Source organism: Phyllobates terribilis, unplaced genomic scaffold (genome assembly GCF_046119375.1).
Source record: "Phyllobates terribilis strain yellow unplaced genomic scaffold, ASM4611937v1 Scaffold_1__5_contigs__length_1240528914, whole genome shotgun sequence".
NCBI classification, from domain to species: domain Eukaryota; kingdom Metazoa; phylum Chordata; class Amphibia; order Anura; family Dendrobatidae; genus Phyllobates; species Phyllobates terribilis.
Genome location: NW_027362761.1, coordinates 18,849,108 through 18,871,138, shown reverse-complemented (window position 1 = coordinate 18,871,138; position 22,031 = coordinate 18,849,108). Strand labels below are relative to the sequence as shown.

General features: G+C 44.0%; 1 protein-coding gene across 9 annotated transcripts in view; it reads right to left on the bottom strand.

Moving 5' to 3' along the window:
• The window catches only part of MYO9B (myosin IXB), a 238,122-nt gene that overhangs the window by 6,936 nt on the left and 209,155 nt on the right, over positions 1–22,031 (bottom strand). For 6 of the 9 annotated variants that reach the window (XM_073657251.1, XM_073657105.1, XM_073657176.1 and 3 more), the window contains 5 exons: positions 18,862–18,993; positions 18,134–18,257; positions 12,762–12,809; positions 12,035–12,174; positions 7,413–7,540 (listed from right to left, as the gene is read on the bottom strand). In XM_073657251.1, coding sequence (XP_073513352.1) covers positions 7,413–7,540; positions 12,035–12,174; positions 12,762–12,809; positions 18,134–18,257; positions 18,862–18,993 — 572 coding nt within the window. Of the gene's footprint in view, positions 1–7,400; positions 7,541–12,034; positions 12,175–12,761; positions 12,810–18,133; positions 18,258–18,861; positions 18,994–22,031 lie in introns of all 9 variants that reach the window. The other 3 variants (XM_073657341.1, XM_073657697.1, XM_073657626.1) reach the window with 2 other exon arrangements.

Genomic DNA, 22,031 nt, shown 5'->3' with positions numbered 1-22,031 from the left:
TATATATAGTCATTTATTTAATAGCTTTCAGGTGTATGACATAGATAGCACTGCAAGTGATATAGACAAGTTTCATTAGTGCTGTAGTGTTGGCAGTGCACCAGCCCAGACTCCCCAACGCGCCCCACCCCGAAAAAGCTACAATCGCAAAACGCCCATTGGGGGAGTCAGGGCTGATGCAATGCCAACACTACAGCAATAGGTATTTATTGTTTATCATACTAAATATCTTGCGATGCCTTTATCTTATTGCTTAATGTTTGTGTGACGTTAGATAGCACTAGTTCCTCCATCATGCTGCTCTCAGATGAGGTAGCAAAAACTTGGAGACACATTCCCTTTTAATTGCTCCCATCCAAAAACTGACAAGAAAATGGCTTCAATCTCGCAATCTTAGTCTGGTTAATAGAGAGTAAGGGGTGACTTACATTTTTTATCAGGGAATATTATACAAGAGGTAACTCCCGCTATAGCCTGAGCAGAACATTAAATTAGATGCAATAATTTACAAGGGTGTAGTGTATTTATTCACTTAAAGGGAATCTGCCAGTAGAAGTAACCCTCTTAAGCCGTCGATATGGGCATGCAGGTCATAGGAAGTGGAATAAAAGGATACCCGGATATCTGTGATCCAATGTTTTATTCCAGAGAAATCCCCCTTTTCTTCTATGTAAATGAGCTGCTCAGGACTATGGGCCGGACACTGATCTGCAGGAGAATCTGCCTCCAGAGATCATTATATATGAAGGGGAGTTACCAGTGTGATGTGTAATGGCCGCTCTCTGATCTCACTGCAGAGCTGTGTGTGATTATACCTGACACATCTGCAGATTACGCTCAGCTTCAGCTTCCATCTGACAGGCAGACAGGGTTGTAATATTATTGCAATACAGCAGAGCTCAGAGAGCTGCAAAAGATGTGTTTGTTAAGATACAAAGTTCAGTTTTACTGTTCAATGTTAGATACATGTCTCACACTGGTAACTCCCAATTTTATTAAAAATGTGCTCTGGAGGCAGAGTCTCAGAGAGATCAGTTTCTGGTCCAGAGCCCCGAACAGCTCATTTTTATAAGAAAAATGTGGATTTCTCTGGAATAAGACATTGATTGCAGCTATCTCGGTATCATTTTATTCAGCTTATTACCTGCATGCCTTAGATGAAGGGATGATCCCACTCCCTTTAACCCCTTCACCCCCGAGGGTGGTTTGCAAGTTAATGACCAGGCCAATTTTTACAATTCTGACCACTGTCACTTTATGAGGTAATTACTCTGGAACGCTTCAACGGATTCCCCTGATTCTGAGACCGTTTTTTCGTGACATATTGTACTTCATGATTGTGGTAACATTTCTTTGATATCCCTTGCATTTATTTGTGAAAAAATCGGAAATTTGGCAAAAATTTTGCAATTTTTAAACTTTGAATTTTTATGCCCTTAAATCAGAGAGATATGTTACACAAAATCGTTAATAAATAACATTTCCCACATGTCTACTTTACATCAGCACAATTTTGGAACTAAATTTTTTTTTTTGTTAGGGAGCTATAAGGGTTAAAAGTTGACCAGCGATTTCTCATTTTTACAACAAAATTTACAAAACCATTTTTTTAGGGACCACATCATATTTGAAGTGGTTTTGAGAGGCCTTTATGACAGAAAATACCCAAAAGTGACACCATTCTAAAAACTGCACCCCTCAAGGTGCTCAAAACCACATTGAAGTTTATTAACCCTTCACGTGCTTCACCAATTAATTGAACGTGAAAGGAAAAAAATGAACATTTAACTTTTTTTCCACTAAAATTTTATTTTAGACCCCAATTTTTTTCACAAGGGTACCAGGAGAAATTGGACCCCAAAAGTTGTTGTGCAATTTCTCCTGAGTACACTGATACCTCATATGTGGGGGAAAGCCATTGTTTGGGCGCACGGCAGGGCTTGGAAGGGAAGGAGCGCCATTTGACGTTTTCAATGCAAAACTCCCCGGAATTCACAGCGGACCCCATGCTGCGTTTGGAGAGCCCCTGATGTGCCTAAATAGTGGAAACCCCCCACAAGTGACCCCATTTTGGAAACTAGACCCCTTAAGGAACTTATTTAGATGTGAGGTGAACACTTTGAACCCCCAGGTGCCTCACAGAAAATTATAATGTTCACTTGTGAAAACAAAAAAAAAAACTTTTCCCCAAAAATGTTAAAAAAAAACAATGTCACAAGGGTAACAGGGGAAAGTGGACCTCAAAATCTGTAGTCCAGTTTCTCCTCCCTGATACCCCATGTGTTGGAGAAAACTACTGTTTGGGCACATGTCAGGGCTCAGAAGGGAAGGAGTGACGCTTTGGAATGCAGACTTTGATGGAATTGTCTGTGGGCGTCATGTCACGTTCTCAGAGCCCCTGATGGGCCTAAACAGCAGAAATGCCCAAGAAGTGCCCCCTTTTTGGAACGGCTACCTGATTTGTGAAGTTTATAATGTAGCGTCATACGTCAGTTGTGTAGGACAACCTGACGAACACTACACAACTTAAGTATGACAACCTGACGAACAGTACGTCAGTTATGTAGTGTTCATCAGGTTGCATACGTCAGAAATTCATTTAGTAGTGCATGGAAGTATGGTACTTTTTGAAGCATTTTTCATGCACAGGCCAGGTTTGTCGCTGCAGGTGTCACATTGATAAATGGTGTCCTTGCGTATTCCCCTTTTATAACACTCTCGGCACCTCTTTTGTGACTTACCTTTTTTTGCGACATGCTGGCCTGGTACAATTCTCGGTCCTTCAGTTCCGGAAGTACTGGGGCCCGCTCCGTCACCGCTGCCAAATATCAGGGCCTTGATAATGGTCTCCTGGAAGTGAAGGTACGACGCAGAAGTCTGGCCTGCACATCGTGACAGAAACAGAAGAAAAGCGTTGTGCATTGCCATCTGTACAAAGTGCACCGGCAACTTCTTATACCATACCTTGGCCTTTCCCAAAGCACTGTACGGCTGGAGGACTTGATCAGAGAGATCAACTCCTCCCATGTACTTGTTGTACCCCACTACACAGTCTGGTTTGCCGACCTGTGTAGTGGAACCTCGTACAGTGTTGAGGGAGCGGCCATCACCATGTATGGTGATCAAGAGAAGGACATCCCTCTTGTCTTTGTATTTGACCACCAGCAGGTGGTCGCTACATTGGGCTCTGCTCTCACCCCTTCTGAGTATCTGCCCAATTAGCGTCTTTGGGAGGCCTCTCTGATTTTTGAGGTACGTCGCGCAGAGAGGGACTTGAAGAGAGGTACACTGGTATAAAAGTTATCCACGTACAGGTGATCACCTTTATCCAGCAGTGGGTGCACCAAGTCCCACACAATTTTCCCAATCACTCCCAGAACAGGGGGGCATTCAGGGGGTTCAATCCGGGAGTCCTTCCCTTTGTAAACTCTAAACTTGTGAGTGTACCCTGAGGTACTCTTACAAAGTTTATACAGCTTGATTCTGTACTTGACCCTCTTACTGGGCAGGTAATGCCGGAATCCAAGCCACCCCTTAAAAACAATAAAATACTCATCCACACAGATGTCCTTTGGGGCACATAAACTTAAGCAAACTTGTTGTTGAAGGGTTCGATGATCGGCCGAACTTTGAAAAGACGATCAAAGTTCGGGTCATCGAGTGCAGGACACCTTGCATTATCGTTGTAATGCAAGAACTTGTGGATGACCTCAAAACGTGTCCGGGTCATGACCTTTCGGAACACTGGAGTGTTATACAAAACGTCAACACTCCAGTATTGCCGAACTTCTGGCTTCTTCAGGATCCCCATATGAATTACCAGGCCCCAAAACTTCATAATTTCTACTGCATCAACAGGAGACCAGTTAGAAAATGATGAAGAGGGGTTTTGTTCCAAAAACTGTTGAGCGTACAAATTAGTTTGGCCCACCATGAGGTTTATAAAATCCTCAGAGAAAAAGACTTTGAAAAATTCTATTTCTGTGAGGCCGGTGGTGTCAAACTTGATTCCTGATTCCGCCACAAAATCAGGAATCAGTGGCTCATAGTTTTCGGGGGGCGAGGTCCATAAGGGGTCAGTAGTGGGGGGCGCTGATTTGTCTTCTTTACTGGGACGACTGTGGGGCGGTCCAGCAGCACCTGAGGAGAAAGAAGAGGAGGATGAGGAAGAAGAGGAGGACGACAAGCAGTCAGAAAAATGAAATGTGGGATCCTCGCCCTCGCTGTCAGTGTCGGAGGCAAGAAGAGCGTATGCCTCCTCCACTGAATAGCGAGTTTGGGATGAGCGGGACATTTTTTTTTTTGTTATGCATGTAGTGCGTGTGTGTCTGTACTTTAAATAAAGTACTGACACACTCTAAATAGAGTGTTGTATGTGTCAGTGTGCTTGGTGTGAACTTTTTTTCTGAAAAAAAAAAGGGACAACTGTATGTGATGCAATGCAAACAGCGAGCACGAGTGTGGATCGGTGAACTATATCACCGAACAACGCTCGGCAGCTGCTGGATGTGCGCGAAGAGGGGAATTGGGGTGGATGAGGGGAGATCAGAGATGACTTAAAGTCTTCTCTGTTCTTCTTTCAGCAGCAGGCTCTGGAGCAGGATCAGGAGCAGGAGACAGTGCGCGGAGCAGAAAACCAGGACCGAAACTGGAGCTGGAGAGCAGAACCAAGAGAATTAACAAAAAAAATCCTGAAAAGCAGCGAGCACGGATATTGATCAGTGACGTAGTCACTGGTCAGCGCTCGGCTGCTGCAGGACGCACGAACAACAACAACAAAAAAAAAAACTGGTGGTAAGGGGGGTAAAAAGAGGGGGGAGGGGAGAGGGGGGGAGAGGGGGGGATTGGGGTGGATGAGGGGAGAACAGAAATGGACTTACCAAAGTCTTCTCTGTTCTTTTTTCAGCAGGCTCTGGAGCAGGATCTGGAGCAGGAACTGCAGCAGGTCAGGAGCAGGAGACCCAGGACGCCAGAGCAGAAGATCCAGGAGACTAGAGCATGTGAGAAGACTGTCTTGTAGTGTTACAGAAGATTCTGTGGCACTACAACGCCCAGCGCCAGACAGATCAGATGTGACCGCTCTGTAGAAACCCTCACAAAGTGTGAGGGTCTGCAGGGCGGTTACAGGGGAGTGATAGGGTGGTAACAGGCCACCCAGTCACCTCCCCGTCAGGTAATCTGATTGGAGCGATCGATGATGACATTGATCACTCCAATCAGAGTACCTGAATACAGGTGACCGGACGGTCACAGGGAGGTGTCACCTCCCTGTGACCCCCTGTGGTGCATGCTGTGCCCCAACCATCTGATTGGTGACATTGAATGCAGTATGGGCGCTCAAGGGGTGCCACGCATACCAGGATGGGCGCTCAAGGGGTGCCACGCATACCAGGATGGGGGCTCAAGGGGTGCCACGCATACCAGGATGGGGGACCAAGGAGTACCATGCATACTAGGATGGGATGGGGGCTACTTATACCAGGAAGGAGGGGCCATACATACCAGAATGGAGGATATTACTAGAATTGGGGGACATTACCCCAATACCAGTGTCAGCAGCAGACCCCCTCCCCCATAACAGGGCATCATGACCACATTTTTTGCTTAATTTTTTTTTCCTATTTTCCTCCTTTAAAACCTAGGTGCATCTTATGGTCCGGTGCGTCTTCTAGTCCGAAAAGTACGGTACTTTATTTTGTCCATTAAAAATTATATTACATACATAATTATAAATGTCAAATTTTTATAAGGCAGAACAGTGTTGAACCCAATGGTAATGCTGGAAAAGCACCCCTACACCAGACCAACGGAAAGGGATTGTATTAAATTGAACACAACAGGGAGCTTGAGATGAGTGAATCTTATTAGTCTAACTAACCTGGAGGTCTGTACTTAGAAACAAATGATAAGCCTACCGTGGCCAATGGATGGGACCAGAAGATTAATCACATAATATTATCAAGTGCCAACCCAGCCTTAACCCTATGACTTTTGTAGTGACATATGCCAGATAATACTGAATAATGGAAATAAGTCCAAATAAGACTATATTGCCAAATCCCTAATGGTGTGCTGGTCCTCACGCAATCATTGTATATAGACAAGTTTCTTACCCATAGTCTGGTGCAGTGGTGGATCCCCAGCTCAAACCCCAAAAGCCCGCTTTCGCCACTTGATTCCTCTAGAACTCTATGTGCTCTGTTTTTCTTCATGCTAATGTTCTCAGTCCGATCCAATGGGCGTTGCTTTCGGCCTCTCTATCCCTCCCCCGGCTGCTGCTCACTTTCCTCCTGCTTTGATTTACACGGGTGATGCCTCCTGCATCATCCTAATAGCCGAGTGAAATCCCACACTTGTGCAAAGAAATCGCCGGCTTGCGCACTATTTTCTGCCCTGCTAAGGGCAAAGCCGAAAACATCAGTGCGCATTCGCACAGCAATGACGGCGAGATACTATTGGTACGTGACCCAGAAAGACGTACCGGCGCATGTGCAGTTCTGCTTTTCGGCTTTGCCCGCAGTTGGGCAAAGGGTACTGCGCAAGTGCAAGCTGTCAATTTCTCTGAGCAAGCGTGGGATTTCACCCAGCTATTAGGATGATGCAAGAGGCGTCACCCATGTAAATCAAAGCAGGACGACGGTGAGCAGCAGTCAGGGAAGGAATGGAGAGGCCCAAAGCAACGCCCATTGGACCGGACCGAGAAGATTAGCATACAGCACGGGAGACATTAAAAAGGTTTTTCGGGGGGTTATGTAAGGATTTGGGGAATGCAGAGCAGACGCTGAATAACGTGATATTTTTAGCTGCTATGTCACAAAACTGGTGACAGGTTCCCTTTAATTAGATGAGTGTTCAGAGATCTCAATGGCTATTAAGTAATTCTTCATTTTTAGCACTCCAAAAGAAATTATTAACAAAGTAGTATTGGTATTATTCTCTTAATGGCTCATGCTAATAACAAGCTGCATGTACAGGCCTCAAGAGCGCTGACATGCTATATGGCCTTGTGCTTAAGTTTCTTGTATGCTCTATAATATTCTGGATATACAGCAATTTGTAAGATAACTGTCATAAACAATTTGTATACGTGTTAATCTCAGGATGTATCTTTGGGATAAATTTGGATGTGGTACTCTTTCATGGATTTTATTAAACCATTTACCATGAAGGAAATCTATGGCACATCCATAACATGTAAATGGAGCATTGTAAAACCAAAATTTATTCGCAATGGACTGAACTTTGATAAAGATTTTCATGCCAAAAATCTGACACAATAGTGTCAGATATAAACACATCATAAAGTCATCTTTAGAGAGTCAACCTCTTGCTATGTGACGTTTGTTAAGAACTATGCATGCAATGTTTTAATATAGTAGTAATACCAAAGGACACACTACCTTAATACTGACCTTCCTTTCCTATCGGGACAGGTCTATAGTCCAATAAACTCTCTGTGCTATTTGAGGTTTCAGAGTCCATATTCTCTTCATCTGAGCCCCGCTGTTCAAGTTCTGGAAGGCGGTAAGTAATATCTTCCCTGAAAAATATGAATAAATATACACTAATGAGGCAAGTTGACTTGACTTGACAAAAGCAGCTTTAAAAAGTTAACATGAGAACAGGTAAAACATTACATGTACAGTTGAGAAAAAAAGTATTTAGTCCGCCACCAATTGTGCAAGTTCTCCCACTTAAAATGATGAGAGAGAGTCTGTAATTGACATCATAGGTAGACCTCAACTATGAGAGACAAAATGAGAAAACTAATCCTGAAAATCACATTGTCTGATTTGGAAAGACATTTTTTTCAAATTTTGGTGGAAAATAAGTATTTGGTCAACTACAAACAAGCAAGATTTCTGGCTCTCACAGACCTGTAACTTCTTCTTTAAGAGGCTCCTCTGTCCTCCACTCATTACCTGTAGTACTGGCACCTGTTTGAACTTGTTATCAGTATAAAAGACACCTGTCTGCAACCTCAAACAGTCACACTCCAAACTCCACTATGGTGAGGACAAAAGAGCTGTCGAAGGACACCGGAAACAAAATTGCAGCCCTGCACCAGGCTGGGATGAGGCCGGTGATGCTGGAGTCCAGACCAGAGCAGAGGCAGCAGGTGAGGAGGAGTGATGTGAGTATTGGATTATTATTTTTTTTTTTTTTAAATGTATGGAGGCATGGGGTATAATATGGGGGGTGACATCCTGCATGGGGTATTATATGGGAGGGGGTGAGTATATAACAAACTCTATAATTTGAGTGGAAATGTTGGGGGGGTTGTCTTATACGCCAGAAAATACGGTAAAAATAAATAAAAAATCTATGAAAATGAACAAATGAAAGTCAGTCATTGCTTTTCTGCTTCCACAGAATTTTAAAAAAAAAATTAAAGTCATGAAATAGGCCTGGACAGAAATGATGGTACCCCTGAAAATAATGTGACAAAAGGGACATGTTGTGTCCACTAATTAGTATCACAGGTGTCTACAATATTGTAATCAGACAGTGGGCCTGTACATAGGGCTACAGATACTCACTGTGCTGTTTGGTGACATGGTGTGTACCACACTCAACATGGACCAGAGGAAGCAAAGGAAAGAGTTGTCTCAGGAGATTAGAAAGAAAATTATAGACCAGCATGTTAAAGGTTATAAGACCATCTCCAAGCAGCTTGATGTTCCTGTGACTACAGTTGCACATGTTATTCAGAAATTTAAGATCCATGGGACTGTAGCCAACCTCCCTGGACGTAGCCACAGGAGGAAAATTGATTACAAATCAAAGAGACGGATAATACGAATGGTAACAAAAGAGCCCAGGATAACTTCTAAAGAGATTAAATGTGAACTTCAAGCTCAAGGAACATCAGTGTCAGATCGCACCATCCGTCGTTGTTTGATCCAAAGTGGACTTCATGGGAAACGACCAAGGAGAACACCATTGTTGAAAAAAAAAATCATAAAAAAGCCAGACTGGAATTTACCAAACTACATGTTGACAAGCCACAAAGCTTCTGGGAGAATGTCCTATGGGCAGATGAGACAAAAATGGAAGTTTTTGGCAAAGCACATCAGCTCTATGTTCACAGAAGGAAAAATGAAGAATATCAAGAAAAGAACACGGTTCCTACTGTGAAACATGGAGGAGGCTCTGTTATGTTCTGGGGCTGCTTTGCTGCATCTGGCACAGGGTGTCTTGAATCTGTGCAGCATACAATGAAATCTCAAGACAATCAAGGCATTCTAGAGAGAAATGTGGTGCCCAGTGTCAGAAAGCTTGGTCTCAGTCGCAGGTCATGGGTCTTGCAACAGGATAATGACCCAAAACACAGCGCTAAAAACACCCAAGAATGACTAAGAGGAAAACATTGGACTATTCTAAAATGGCCTTCTATGAGCCCTGACCTAAATCCTATTGGGCATCTTTGGAAAGAGCTGAAACATGCCGTCTGGAAAAGGCAACCTTCAAAACACGAGACAAATGGAGTACTTTGCTCATGAGGAGTGGGCCAAAATACCTGTCGAGAGGTGCAGAAGTCTCATTGACAGTTACAGGAATTATTTGAATGCAGTGATTGCCTCAAAAGGTTGTTCAACAAAATATTAAGTTAAGGATACCATCATTTCTGTCCAGGCATATTTCATGAGTTTAATTTTTTTAAAAAAATTCTGTGGAAGCAGGGTTGAAAAGCAATGACTGACTTTCATTTGTTCATTTTCATAGATTTTTAATTTATTATTACTTTTGTCAGATTCAAAGTTATTTCTGTGACTATTGTGGGTTTTTCTTTCATTAAACGAGGGGCACTAACAATTTTGACCACGTGTGTATATATACACTATGTGGAGCCATTAGATTATATGGGGAATCTAGGGGGTTCAATAGGAAGAAAATTAAATTTGTAAGAACTGCACAGTTATGAGGATCACACATTTCCAAGGGAGCAGGGTTGTAATGTCTGACCCCACTCTATCCACTTTTATGGGAGCAGTGGCATAATGTGACCCCGCTCTATCCACTTTTATGGGAGCAGTGGCATAATGTGACCCTGCTCTGTCCACTTTTATGGGAGCAGTGGCATAATGTGACCCTGCTCTGTCCACTTTTATGGGAGCAGTGGCATAATGTGACCCTGCTCTGTCCACTTTTATGGGAGCAGTGGCATAATGTGACCCTGCTCTGTCCACTTTTATGGGAGCAGTGGCATAATGTGACCCTGCTCTGTCCACTTTTATGGGAGCAGTGGCATAATGTGACTCTGCTCTGTCCACTTTTATGGGAGCAGTGGCATAATGTGACCCTGGCTCTGTCCACTTCCATGGGAGCAGTAATGTCCTGTTTCAAATCCGAGTGTATGTTACTCTATGCGTATCTAATTGCGCACGCGATACACTCCACGTATCCAACGCCAGCTTATGATACAGAAAGAAGCACCATCTAACAGAATCAGTGCTGCCGGCCGTCCTCGGTGACAGTCTACTTATCAGTATCACTTTGCAAAAAAGATAAGAAAGGAGGACATTTAGGATCATAGTGCGGAGCCATTTTGTGGGTGACTGCAAACACCTTTTTGCAGGACGAGATGTACTTTTGAAAGACATGATTGATTTTACCATATCATGTACTGGAAAATGGGAAAAAAGCCAAGTGCGGTGAAATTCCAAAAAAAGAGCAATTCCACAATTTTTTTTTTTTTAAACCGCATTCACTAAATGCTAAAAGTGACATTATGATTCTCCAGGTCATTACGAGTTTGTAGATACCTGTACCTGTAAACATGTATAGGTTCTTTTTTTATTTAAGTGGAGAAGCCGGGTGAGGGCTTATCTTTTGTGTGCCGAGCTGACGTTTTTCTTGATACAATTTTTAGGTAGATATGATGTTTTGATCGCCCGTTATTGCATTTTATTGCAATGTTGCGGCGACCAAAAAAAAACATAATTCTAGCGTTTTGATTTCCTTTCTCATTATGCCGTTTACTGTACGGATTAATTCTTTTTTATATTGAAAGATCGGGCGATTCTGAACGTGGTGATACCAAATATGTGTATATTAGATTTTTCTTTATGGTTTTATTTTGAATGGGGCAAAAGGGAGGTGACTTGAACTTTTATCTATTTTTGAAAAAATTTGTTTTTTACTTTACACTTACTTCAATGTTTTCCATGGGAGACTAGAAGCTGCGATGTTCTGATCACCTGTGTGTAGCAGAAATGCTCACTTGCTATGAGTGCTAACCACTGGGCGGAGCTCATAGCATCCCGGCAATAACAACCACAGGGGTTTCCAGCAGACCCCTGGCTGTCATGCCAACCCGCGGTCATGTGACACGGGTGCGAATGGGCGGGACTTATGATATCCTACTACCGCAGCCATGTTAAATGACGCTGTCAGAGATTGACTGCGGAATTTAACTAGTTAATAGCAGCAGGTGGATCCATGCATTTATAATTAAAAGCTGCCCCCTTTTAGAAAATCTGGGCCCTTGTAAAAGTTTATAATATATAAACAAAAAAAACCTGCTTTATTCATTGTTCCTGGGTCCAGCAGTCCTTGCTGCTGCTCCCAGTGTGGTGTATTAGCTGCAGAACTGATGTCACGTTGACAGCTAATCAGTGAGCTCAGGGGCTCTGCCAGTGTAGAAGGGGCACCTCCTCCCCCTCACAAACACACCTCAGAGCTGCTGAGATCACCAATTTGCTGCCGTGCTCTCAATTTGATGTTGGCACCAGAGCCTATACCAGACCCTGGGACCAGCAGCAAAAACTTCTTGTTGGACCTGGGGACGATGAGTAAAGCATGTTTTTTATTTTTTTATTTTTATTTAAAACTATTCCCAGACACAAAGACGTTATGACAGACCACCCCTTTATGCTTTATGTTTGAGGTGGGTGAAGAGAGTATGTCAACAATTAGTCAAGTACAGATGCTTTGCTTCCCAATTATGCAAACAATTGTGTGTGGACATCCAAATACTGAACTTGTAAGAAGAAAAGTACTAAACACAGACTTTTTTTTCCCTTTTACTTACTTCTCGTCTTTAATAGATTGTATCCGCTCTATCAGAAATTCTGATTCACGTGCAGCATCAGAGTCTGCCAACTGCTCCTCCTGCACTGCTTGGAGGTCAGGTAGGCCATTGTCGCTGGGACTGCAAGACGGGCTCTTACTCTGCATAGAACAGCAAGTCATAAGATATACAGTACAATGATCATTGCATCTACTGTAATGTGCCACAACAGAAAACCACGTTATACATGTGCTGTCCCGTTTCATTCAAAAGGCAATTATTTTCAAAAGCAGATATGGCGCATGCAAATTTAGCAAACATTTTAATGGACAAGACATTGGTATCTTGAAATGGGTTTGGAGAAGGTCAAAGAACATTTTTAAACTTTGACATAATAAATCAGTGAAAAGATGAGTAAAGTAAGAATACTAGCAAGAGATTGGTGCGTCGTAACTGAATGCATAATATGGCCCAGTAGTCACGCTAGAACATCACTTAAGAGTGTTCCTTCAGCAAAACATTAAACTAGACACTTGAAAATCTTTCAAATGTACTATTCATGTAATTTGGGTACAAGGGACAGGTCATAGCATACACAGATGCCATATCATTACACAAAGATCTCAATCTAGAGGGAGCAAAGAGAGGAGTGTGATTGACCATTAAAATAGCATGCCCTGTAATAAATATTTGGCATGGTGTGTGACTCAAGCACTTCTAGGCATGCAACACAAGGAATTATACCTACCAGAAGACCATCAATAGGAGATATAAATCCTAGATGACCAGACCATGCCTGTTGCAGGAAGAAATGGATAGACAACACAAGTCGCAGGGGTGAACACAAAATACAACCAATTAAAAAACTAAATATCTGATCTATACCATCATATAAAACACTGAGTATATAGTGAGCAGACCTCTGCTATATGTGCATGGGAGGAGGAATGCTTTGCTCAGTCTGCACATCAGTAGCCATTGAAATCAACGCCACAAAATAATGTGATGACCGTTTTGGTTTTTTTTTTTGGTTTTTTTTTTACACTTCTTTTGCACAATAAAAACTAAAAAAGCACTTTTATTTTGCAAGTGACAGAGCTCTACAAAAGCTTGCTTTATGTGGCAATTTTATTGGTGTGTCTTTTTTTTAGGACGGGGGTCTTTTTTTCTAATAACATTTTATCTATTTATTTTTTCCAGCAGTACTATTGAACTCCTGAAATATGCACGAGCCCAATTGCTCATATAATGCACTGCAAAACTTCTGTAGCATTAATAGAATAAACTCCTTTATAGCCATGACTGTGCCATCCCTATTGATGTCATGAAACTTTACCCTTACTTTAACACAAGCTACTTTGATGTGGTATTTGAGGCTAACATCAGAGTGGAGTGTAATTGGAGGCAAAGTATATAGGAAGCTTTTTTTTTTTTTTTTTTTTTTTTTTTTTTTTTAAATAATCAATTTCTTGTTTTGCTCTCAAAAACCTAATCAAAATGAGATTTGAGAAAGGTATCTTAAATGCATCCTTAAGTTGTATTCACCTCTCACTGCAATAGGTCTGTCTCTCTGGATGCAAATATGGAGTGTGGACATGATAATAGAGCATTAATGTCTCAAGCCATGCAAGTTCGCCTATATAAGCCTACAGGTGGCTGATGATGGCACAGACTCCACTTACAGCCTAGAAAAGACACCGTGGACATTTCTGGAAAGTCAATATGTAGTAGGTGTAATAATAATAATAATATTAGCAAATACCTTCAATTAGAAATGTAGTATAGTTCTCCTAGTAACCTATGTCGCTTACCTCATGTGCAGTGCATTACAGTAGCTTAGGTATCCATGGTTACGTCCACTGATATAGTGACTGTTGTATAGCTCTTAGTGGTTGTAACTATGGATACCTAAGCTACTGCAATGCCCTGCACATGAGGTAAGCGATATGGCGAATCAGAAGAACTATACTACATTTCTAATTGGAGGTATTTGCCAATAGTATTATTATTATTATTACACCTACTACATTTTGGGATAGGATCTTGGAGATGGGAATACCCCTTTAATGTCTTATCTGTTTGCCCACATAAGGCTGCCATGATCATATAGTTTTGAATGGCAACATTCATCATGCCATTCAATGTATTGTGGTGAAATTGTGGAAAAAAAATGAGTAACTCTGCAATGGTTTTTCTGATTTTGTTTTGAAGGTATCTATTGCATGGTAAAATTAAACTTGTCAACATGAGTCTCCAGGTCAATACAATTAAAGCTGACATGGAAACTTGTCTCTTTTTTTTTCTTTTTCTTTTATATAGTGATGAAAAAAAAAAATCAGAAATTCTTATTTTATTTTTAGCCAATCATGGTTTTATCTGTGGCAGATCTACCAGTTCTCTGAATGCCGTCTCTTGGGGTATGCCGTAGATAGGCAGAAAGCTGCTAAACGGTGATGTGGGCGCAGGTTCTACAAAGCTCATGAATATAAATTTTCTGCTGATAAAATGGATTTTTATCAAAACTACAGCAGGCAGCTTAGTAATTTACACATTCCTGGAATAAGGGTCTCTGTCTCTACACTATGCTGCTCTCAGATTGGGTGCAAAAACCTGTGACAGATTCCCTTTGGTGATCCCATTGCTTCTGTATACTACAAAATGCTCACTGAGAGCCATGAAACTGGCAAATTAGAAGACAGAAGTGGTAAGTGTCTGACAGCCTGAGACCTGCCCTCCTACTAGATTACAGATTAACTCCGGCCCGTAAATTTACAATAAAATGGGATTAAAGCCCGGGGACCAAGTATCGTAAATTTATGATACTTGGTCCTTATGAGGTTAATAAATTCATCTCTTGTCCTGAATAATGGAAGTGTTGAATCCTACAATGTTTACATTGAAGTAAACTTCATGTAATATATAAACTATACTACAAGAATAATATATACATATTATAAATACGTACATAAGCAACAGACCAATATGATACATATAGACACACACGATGAGAAACCTTGAATGGACATGTATTATATGATACAGAATAGAAAAGAAGCATATGTCTAATAGAATTAGTTTTTTCCGAGTTTACATTGGTGCATGAATTTCATATAGACTTTTTTTTAATAACTGGAAGCATATTAGAAAATTGCAGCATGTTATTTAAAAAAAAAAAAAAAAACTCTACTTTCCAAAAAGCATTTTAAAGGGAACCTGTCATGTCCTAATTACTATCTAGACTGCCCCCATAGTGTTGTTAGTGATGCAATGTGCTTCATTAACCAGCTTTTTTTCATTAAAATTGGTGGTATTATAAGGATTCTATAAGGCTATGTGCCCACGTTGCGGACCTGAAGCATATTTTTTACGCTTCTCCCTGGCGGGAAAATCGCATGCGGATATTACATGCGGTTTTCCCGCCAGGTAGAAGCGTTTGTGAGGCGTCTTTGCATGCATTTCCACATGCGGGTTATCAAGCACTTCTCCAAGCATCACTTGGAAAAGTGCTTGACAACTTGTTCAGAATGGTAAAAAATAAAAAAATAAACTTTATACTCACCTTCTGATGCATTCTCTGCCCCGTCCGGAGGCTTGAGCGGCTCACGCTGTTGTGTGCAGGACCTGCGGTGACGTCATTGAGTCATGTGGTGGGTCACATGACTCAATGACGTGGCAGGTCCTTCAGACAACAGCGCGACGGAGGGAAAACATCAGAAGATAAGTATAAACTTTATTTTACAGGTTCTTTGGTACCCAGGTCTGGATGAGAGTCTCCTCTCATCCAGACTTGGGTACCATCCGCACATTGATTCCGCAGCGCTTCCGCAAAATTAATGAACATGCTGCGGATTTTTGACCGCAACATATACGCTGCGGAAAAATCCGCAGCATGGGCATTGACATTGCGGAATGCCATTGGGGACCATGGGGTGCGGATATACATGCGTTTTTCAAGCGTTTACGCTGCGGAAATTCCGCAGCATATACGCTTGAAAAACGCTACGTGGGCACACAGCCTAACATTTTATATACTTATATCCTACCTGCTCGTTTAGTCATAGGGGTGTGATCCTCACATTCAGTCACTGCTGGCGCCGCCCATGTATTTGAAATTTGCTCCCGGCAAGCCCTGATTTTACATGTCCAGCCGCGGATCCTCGCACGTGCGCAGTGAGGTTGTGTAGTTCGCAGATTCACTGCCCATGTGCTATGACCCGCTGCTCCTCGCCCGTGCGCAGTGAGGTTGTGTAGTTCGCAGCTTCACTGCGCATGTGCTATGACCCGCTGCTCCTCGCACGTGCGCAGTGAGGTTGTGTAGTTCGCAGCTTCACTGCGCATGTGCTATGACCCGCTGCTCCTCGCACGTGCGCAGTGAGGTTGTGTAGTTCGCAGCTTCACTGCCCATGTGCTATGACCCGCTGCTCCTCACGCGTGCGCAGTGAGGCTGTGTAGTTCACAGCTTCACTGCCCATGTGCTATGACCCGCTGCTCCTCGCGCGTGCGCAGTGAGGCTGTGTAGTTCGCAGCTTCACTGCCCATGTGCTATGACCCGCTGCTCCTCGCCCGTGCGCAGTGAGGCTGTGTAGTTCGCAGCTTCACTGCCCATGTGCTATGAACCGCTGCTCCTCGCGCGTGCGCAGTGAGGCTGTGTAGTTCACAGCTTCACTGCCCATGTGCTATGACCCGCTGCTCCTCGCGCGTGTGCAGTGAGGCTGTGTAGTTCGCAGCTTCACTGCCCATGTGCTATGACCCGCTGCTCCTCGCCCGTGCGCAGTGAGGCTGTGTAGTTCGCAGCTTCACTGCCCATGTGCTATGACCCGCTGCTCCTCGCCCGTGCGCAGTGAGGTTGTGTAGTTCGCAGCTTCACTGCCCATGTGCTATGACCCGCTGCTCCTCGCCCGTGCGCAGTGAGGCTGTGTAGTTCGCAGCTTCACTGCCCATGTGCTATGACCCGCTGCTCCTCGCCCGTGCGCAGTGAGGCTGTGTAGTTCGCAGCTTCACTGCCCATGTGCTATGATCCGCTGCTCCTCGCCCGTGCGCAGTGAGGCTGTGTAGTTCGCAGCTTCACTGCCCATGTGCTATGACCCGCTGCTCCTCGCGCGTGCGCAGTGAGGCTGTGTAGTTCGCAGCTTCACTGCCCATGTGCTATGACCCGCTGCTCCTCGCCCGTGCGCAGTGAGGCTGTGTAGTTCGCAGCTTCACTGCCCATGTGCTATGAACCGCTGCTCCTCACGCGTGCGCAGTGAGGCTGTGTAGTTCACAGCTTCACTGCCCATGTGCTATGACCCGCTGCTCCTCGCGCGTGCGCAGTGAGGTTGTGTAGTTCGCAGCTTCACTGCCCATGTGCGATGACCCACTGCTCCTCGCGCGTGCGCAGTGAGGCTGTGTAGTTCGCAGCTTCACTGCCCATGTGCGATGACCCACTGCTCCCCGCGTGCGCAGTGAGGCTGTGTAGTTCGCAGCTTCACTGCCCATGTGCTATGACCCGCTGCTCCTCACCCGTGAGCAGTGAGGCTGTGTAGTTCGCAGCTTCACTGCCCATGTGCTATGACCCGCTGCTCCTCGCACGTGCACAGTGAGGCTGTGTAATTCGCAGCTTCACTGCCCATGTGCTATGACCCGCTGCTCCTCACCCGTGCGCAGTGAGGCTGTGTAGTTCGCAGCTTCATTGCGCATGTGCTATGATGTGCGGCTCCCCACGCGTGTGAAATACACAGCCTCACTGGGCAAGCTCCTGAACTCACCGCCAGACATGTAAAACTCCAGACATGTAAAACTGCACAAGCGCCCCACAAATATCAGTGCTGGCCAGGAGCAAATTTTAAATACATAGGCAGCGCCAGCAGTGACTGAATGGAGTGCCCTCCCCTGACTGAATATGAGGATCACACTCCTGACTGAAAGCGAGCAGGTACTATACAAGTACATAAAATGTTAAAGAATCACTATAATACCACCAATTTTAATAAAAAAAAAGCTTGTTAGTGATACACATTGCATCACTAACAAAGCAATGGGGGCAGTGTAGATAGTAGATAAGACGTGACAGGTTCCCTTTAAGGTATTGCTGTAGAAACAAAAATCCCTATGTATTACTGTGTTCTAGTTTACATTACTTACAGAGTTCTGCCTTAGAAGTGACAGTCTGCACACTGCACGAGTCTCTGCTGCTTCCAGAAGACCAATTTCTTGCATTTTCATTTTATATTGCCTGAGTTGCTCTTTAATTAACATCTCAACACATCTAACAGTAAAAAAAAAAAGTATTATTCCTAGCACTTTAAAAGGAGAATATGTATTAAAGAAGCACTCCCCAACAACATTTTTATCCTCTTAATATATTGCAATCATCATATTATATAGCGCTGTGCACTTACAATTGCCCATTTTCCTTTCTAACCAGCTAATTCTTCTCTTTTTCATTAGGTCTATGACATGACATGATTAAGAACTGGACTAGCTGAAGCCTTCTAAGCTCTATGTAGAAACAGGAGGTCAATTCCCTGCATGAGTCATCACTGAAAAAAGTCCCTGGCAGGGGGAGGAGTGGAGAAGCTGGGTCAGAAGTGGAAGAGGGGAATAATTCATACAGGGAAAATAGACTTCTGTTTCTACATAGAGCAGAAAAAAAAGAGAAGCATTATCTGGGTAGAAAGAAAAAATGAGCAATTGTAAGTACACAGCGCTATAGAATATTATGACTGCAATATATTAAGAGGATAAAAGTTTTGTTGGGAGTGCTTCTTTAACATAGCAGAAAATTTAAAAGTGCATAAATAAAAAATCAGCAATAACTTCAATAATTTCATAAGTTCAGATGATTCATATGACATTTGACTGTCACTTACGCAGTGGCTTTGGACACTTCCTTCATGCTTGTTAAAGGGTCATAATTATCTGGACAGCGAAGTATGCAGGGTGCAAAAACGATTGCCAAAGAATTTGAAGACATACGATTTAAATCTTCTAAAAGAGCAACTCTGAAAAGAAAAAGGTTCGTGATTTACAAAACTACCAATGAAGCAAAGTTATAAAACGTCAAACCAGACTTAAAGCAGATCTTTCACCAAACTCCAAAACGCAAACGGTTTTCATTATTACATAGATCTTTCTGTTACTTTTAGCAATCGATGCCAGAATTGCTATTAATTTGTGAAAGCTTAACCCCAATATCCGTCCAGTAATCTTAACCCCTTCAGCCCCCAGGCAATTCTCCGTCTTTTTCATCCTCTTATTCCAAGAGCCATAACTTTTTCATTTTTCCAGCCATATAGCCGTATGAGGGTTTGATTTTTACGGGATGAGTTGCACTTTTGCATGACACCATTCATTCTGCAACATAGCGTATTGGAAAGCAGGGAAAAAAAAATCCCAAGCGCGGTAAAAAAAAAAAAAAAATTGCAATTCCACAATGTTTTTTTTTTGTGTTTTTTATTTACCATGTTCAATATAGGGCAAAACTGACATGGCAATATAATTCCCCAGGTCAGTACAAGTACGCCGATACCAAACAAGTATAGTTTTTTTTTTATTTTTATTCAAGTGGTGAAAAAAAAAATTCAGAAATTGGTCATAATTTTTCGGGACCAGTAACGTTCTCATTTTTCAGCATCTGGGGCTATGTGAGGGCTTATTTCTTGCGGCCCGAGCAGACGTTTTTACTGATACCATTTTGGGGAAGATACGAAGTTGTGATCGCCTTTCATTGCATTGTATTGCAATGTTGCGGCGACCAAAACAAGTAATTCTGGTGTTTTGATTTACTTTCTAGTTACGCTGTTTACAGATTAGATTAAATTAATTTTATATTTTGATAGGTTGGACATTTCTGAATGCGGCGATACCAAATAGGAGTATTTTTTTTAAATTGTTTTATTTTTAATTGGGCAAAAGAGGGGTGATTTGAACTTGTGTTTTTCACTGAAAACAGATTTTATCTCAGAATTGCATGCGCAGTGACACTGCAGTGGTGACCGCAAGATACATTGACTGCCGGGAGCCACAAGTCACAGCGCGTGAGTACCAAAGCTGGTAATCACACAGCCTCAGTGCACACGCGCAAGAAGCCACAGGTCACAGCGTGTGCGCACCAAAGATGGTAAACACACAGCCTCAGTGCACACGCGCAAGAAGCCACAGGTCACAGCGTGTGCGCACCAAAGATGGTAAACACACAGCCTCAGTGCACAAGCGCCAGAAGCCACAGGTCACAGCGTGTGCGCACCAAAGATGGTAATCACACAGCCTCAGTGCACACGCGCCAGAAGCCACAGGTCACAGCGTGTGCGCACCAAAGATGGTAAACACACAGCCTCAGTGCACAAGCGCCAGAAGCCACAGGTCACAGCGTGTGCGCACCAAAGATGGTAATCACACAGCCTCAGTGCACACGCGCAAGAAGCCACAGGTCACAGCGTGTGCGCACCAAAGATGGTAAACACACAGCCTCAGTGCACAAGCGCCAGAAGCCACAGGTCACAGCGTGTGCGCACCAAAGATGGTAATCACACAGCCTCAGTGCACACGCGCCAGAAGCCACAGGTCACAGCGTGTGCGCACCAAAGATGGTAAACACACAGCCTCAGTGCACAAGCGCCAGAAGCCACAGGTCACAGCGTGTGCGCACCAAAGATGGTAATCACACAGCCTCAGTGCACACGCGCCAGAAGCCACAGGTCACAGCGTGTGCGCACCAAAGATGGTAATCACACAGCCTCAGTGCACACGCGCCAGAAGCCACAGGTCACAGCGTGTGCGCACCAAAGATGGTAATCACACAGCCTCAGTGCACACGCGCCAGAAGCCACAGGTCACAGCGTGTGCACACCAAAGCTGGTAAACACACAGCCTCAGTGCACACGCGCCAGAAGCCACAGGTCACAGCGTGTGCGCACCAAAGATGGTAATCACACAGCCTCAATGCACACGCACCGGAAGCCACAGGTCACAGCGTGTGGGCACCAAAGATGGTAATCACACAGCCTCAGTGCACACGCGCCAGAAGCCACAGGTCACAGCGTGTGTGCACCAAAGCTGGTAAACACACAGCCTCAGTGCACAAGCGCCAGAAGCCACAGGTCACAGCGTGTGCGCAAAGATGGTAATTACACAGCCTCCGTGCACACGCGCCAGAAGCCACAGGTCACAGCGTGTGCGCACCAAAGATGGTAATCACACAGCCTCAGTGCACAAGCGCCAGAAGCCACAGGTCACAGCGTGTGCGCACCAAAGATGGTAATTACACAGCCTCAGTGCACACGCGCCAGAAGCCACAGGTCACAGCGTGTGCGCACCAAAGATGGTAATCACACAGCCTCAATGCACACACACCGGAAGCCACAGGTCACAGCGTGTGGGCACCAAAGATGGTAATCACACAGCCTCAGTGCACACGCGCCAGAAGCCACAGGTCACAGCGTGTGCGCAAAGATGGTAATTACACAGCCTCCGTGCACACGCGCCAGAAGCCACAGGTCACAGCGTGTGCGCACCAAAGATGGTAATCACACAGCCTCAGTGCACAAGCGCCAGAAGCCACAGGTCACAGCGTGTGCGCACCAAAGAAGGTAAACACACAGTCTCAGTGCACACGCGCCAGAAGCCACAGGTCACAGCGTGTGGGCACCAAAGATGGTAAACACACAGCCTCAGTGCACACGCGCCAGAAGCCACAGGTCACAGCGTGTGGGCACCAAAGATGGTAAACACACAGTCTCAGTGCACACGCGCCAGAAGCCACAGGTCACAGCGTGTGCGCACCAAAGATGGTAAACACACAGCCTCAGTGCACACGCGCCAGAAGCCACAGGTCACAGCGTGTGATCACCAAAGCTGGTAAACACACAGCCTCAGTGCACACGCGCCGGGAGCCACAGGTCACAATCACAGGCAATTTACGAATTCACATTAGTTATGGCTAAGCGGGTGTTAACAGAGCTTTTTTCAGCTTACCATCTTATATTTTTCAAATGTTATGATCGATTTATTTGTGTAATGTGATGAAATTATGTGTTTATTA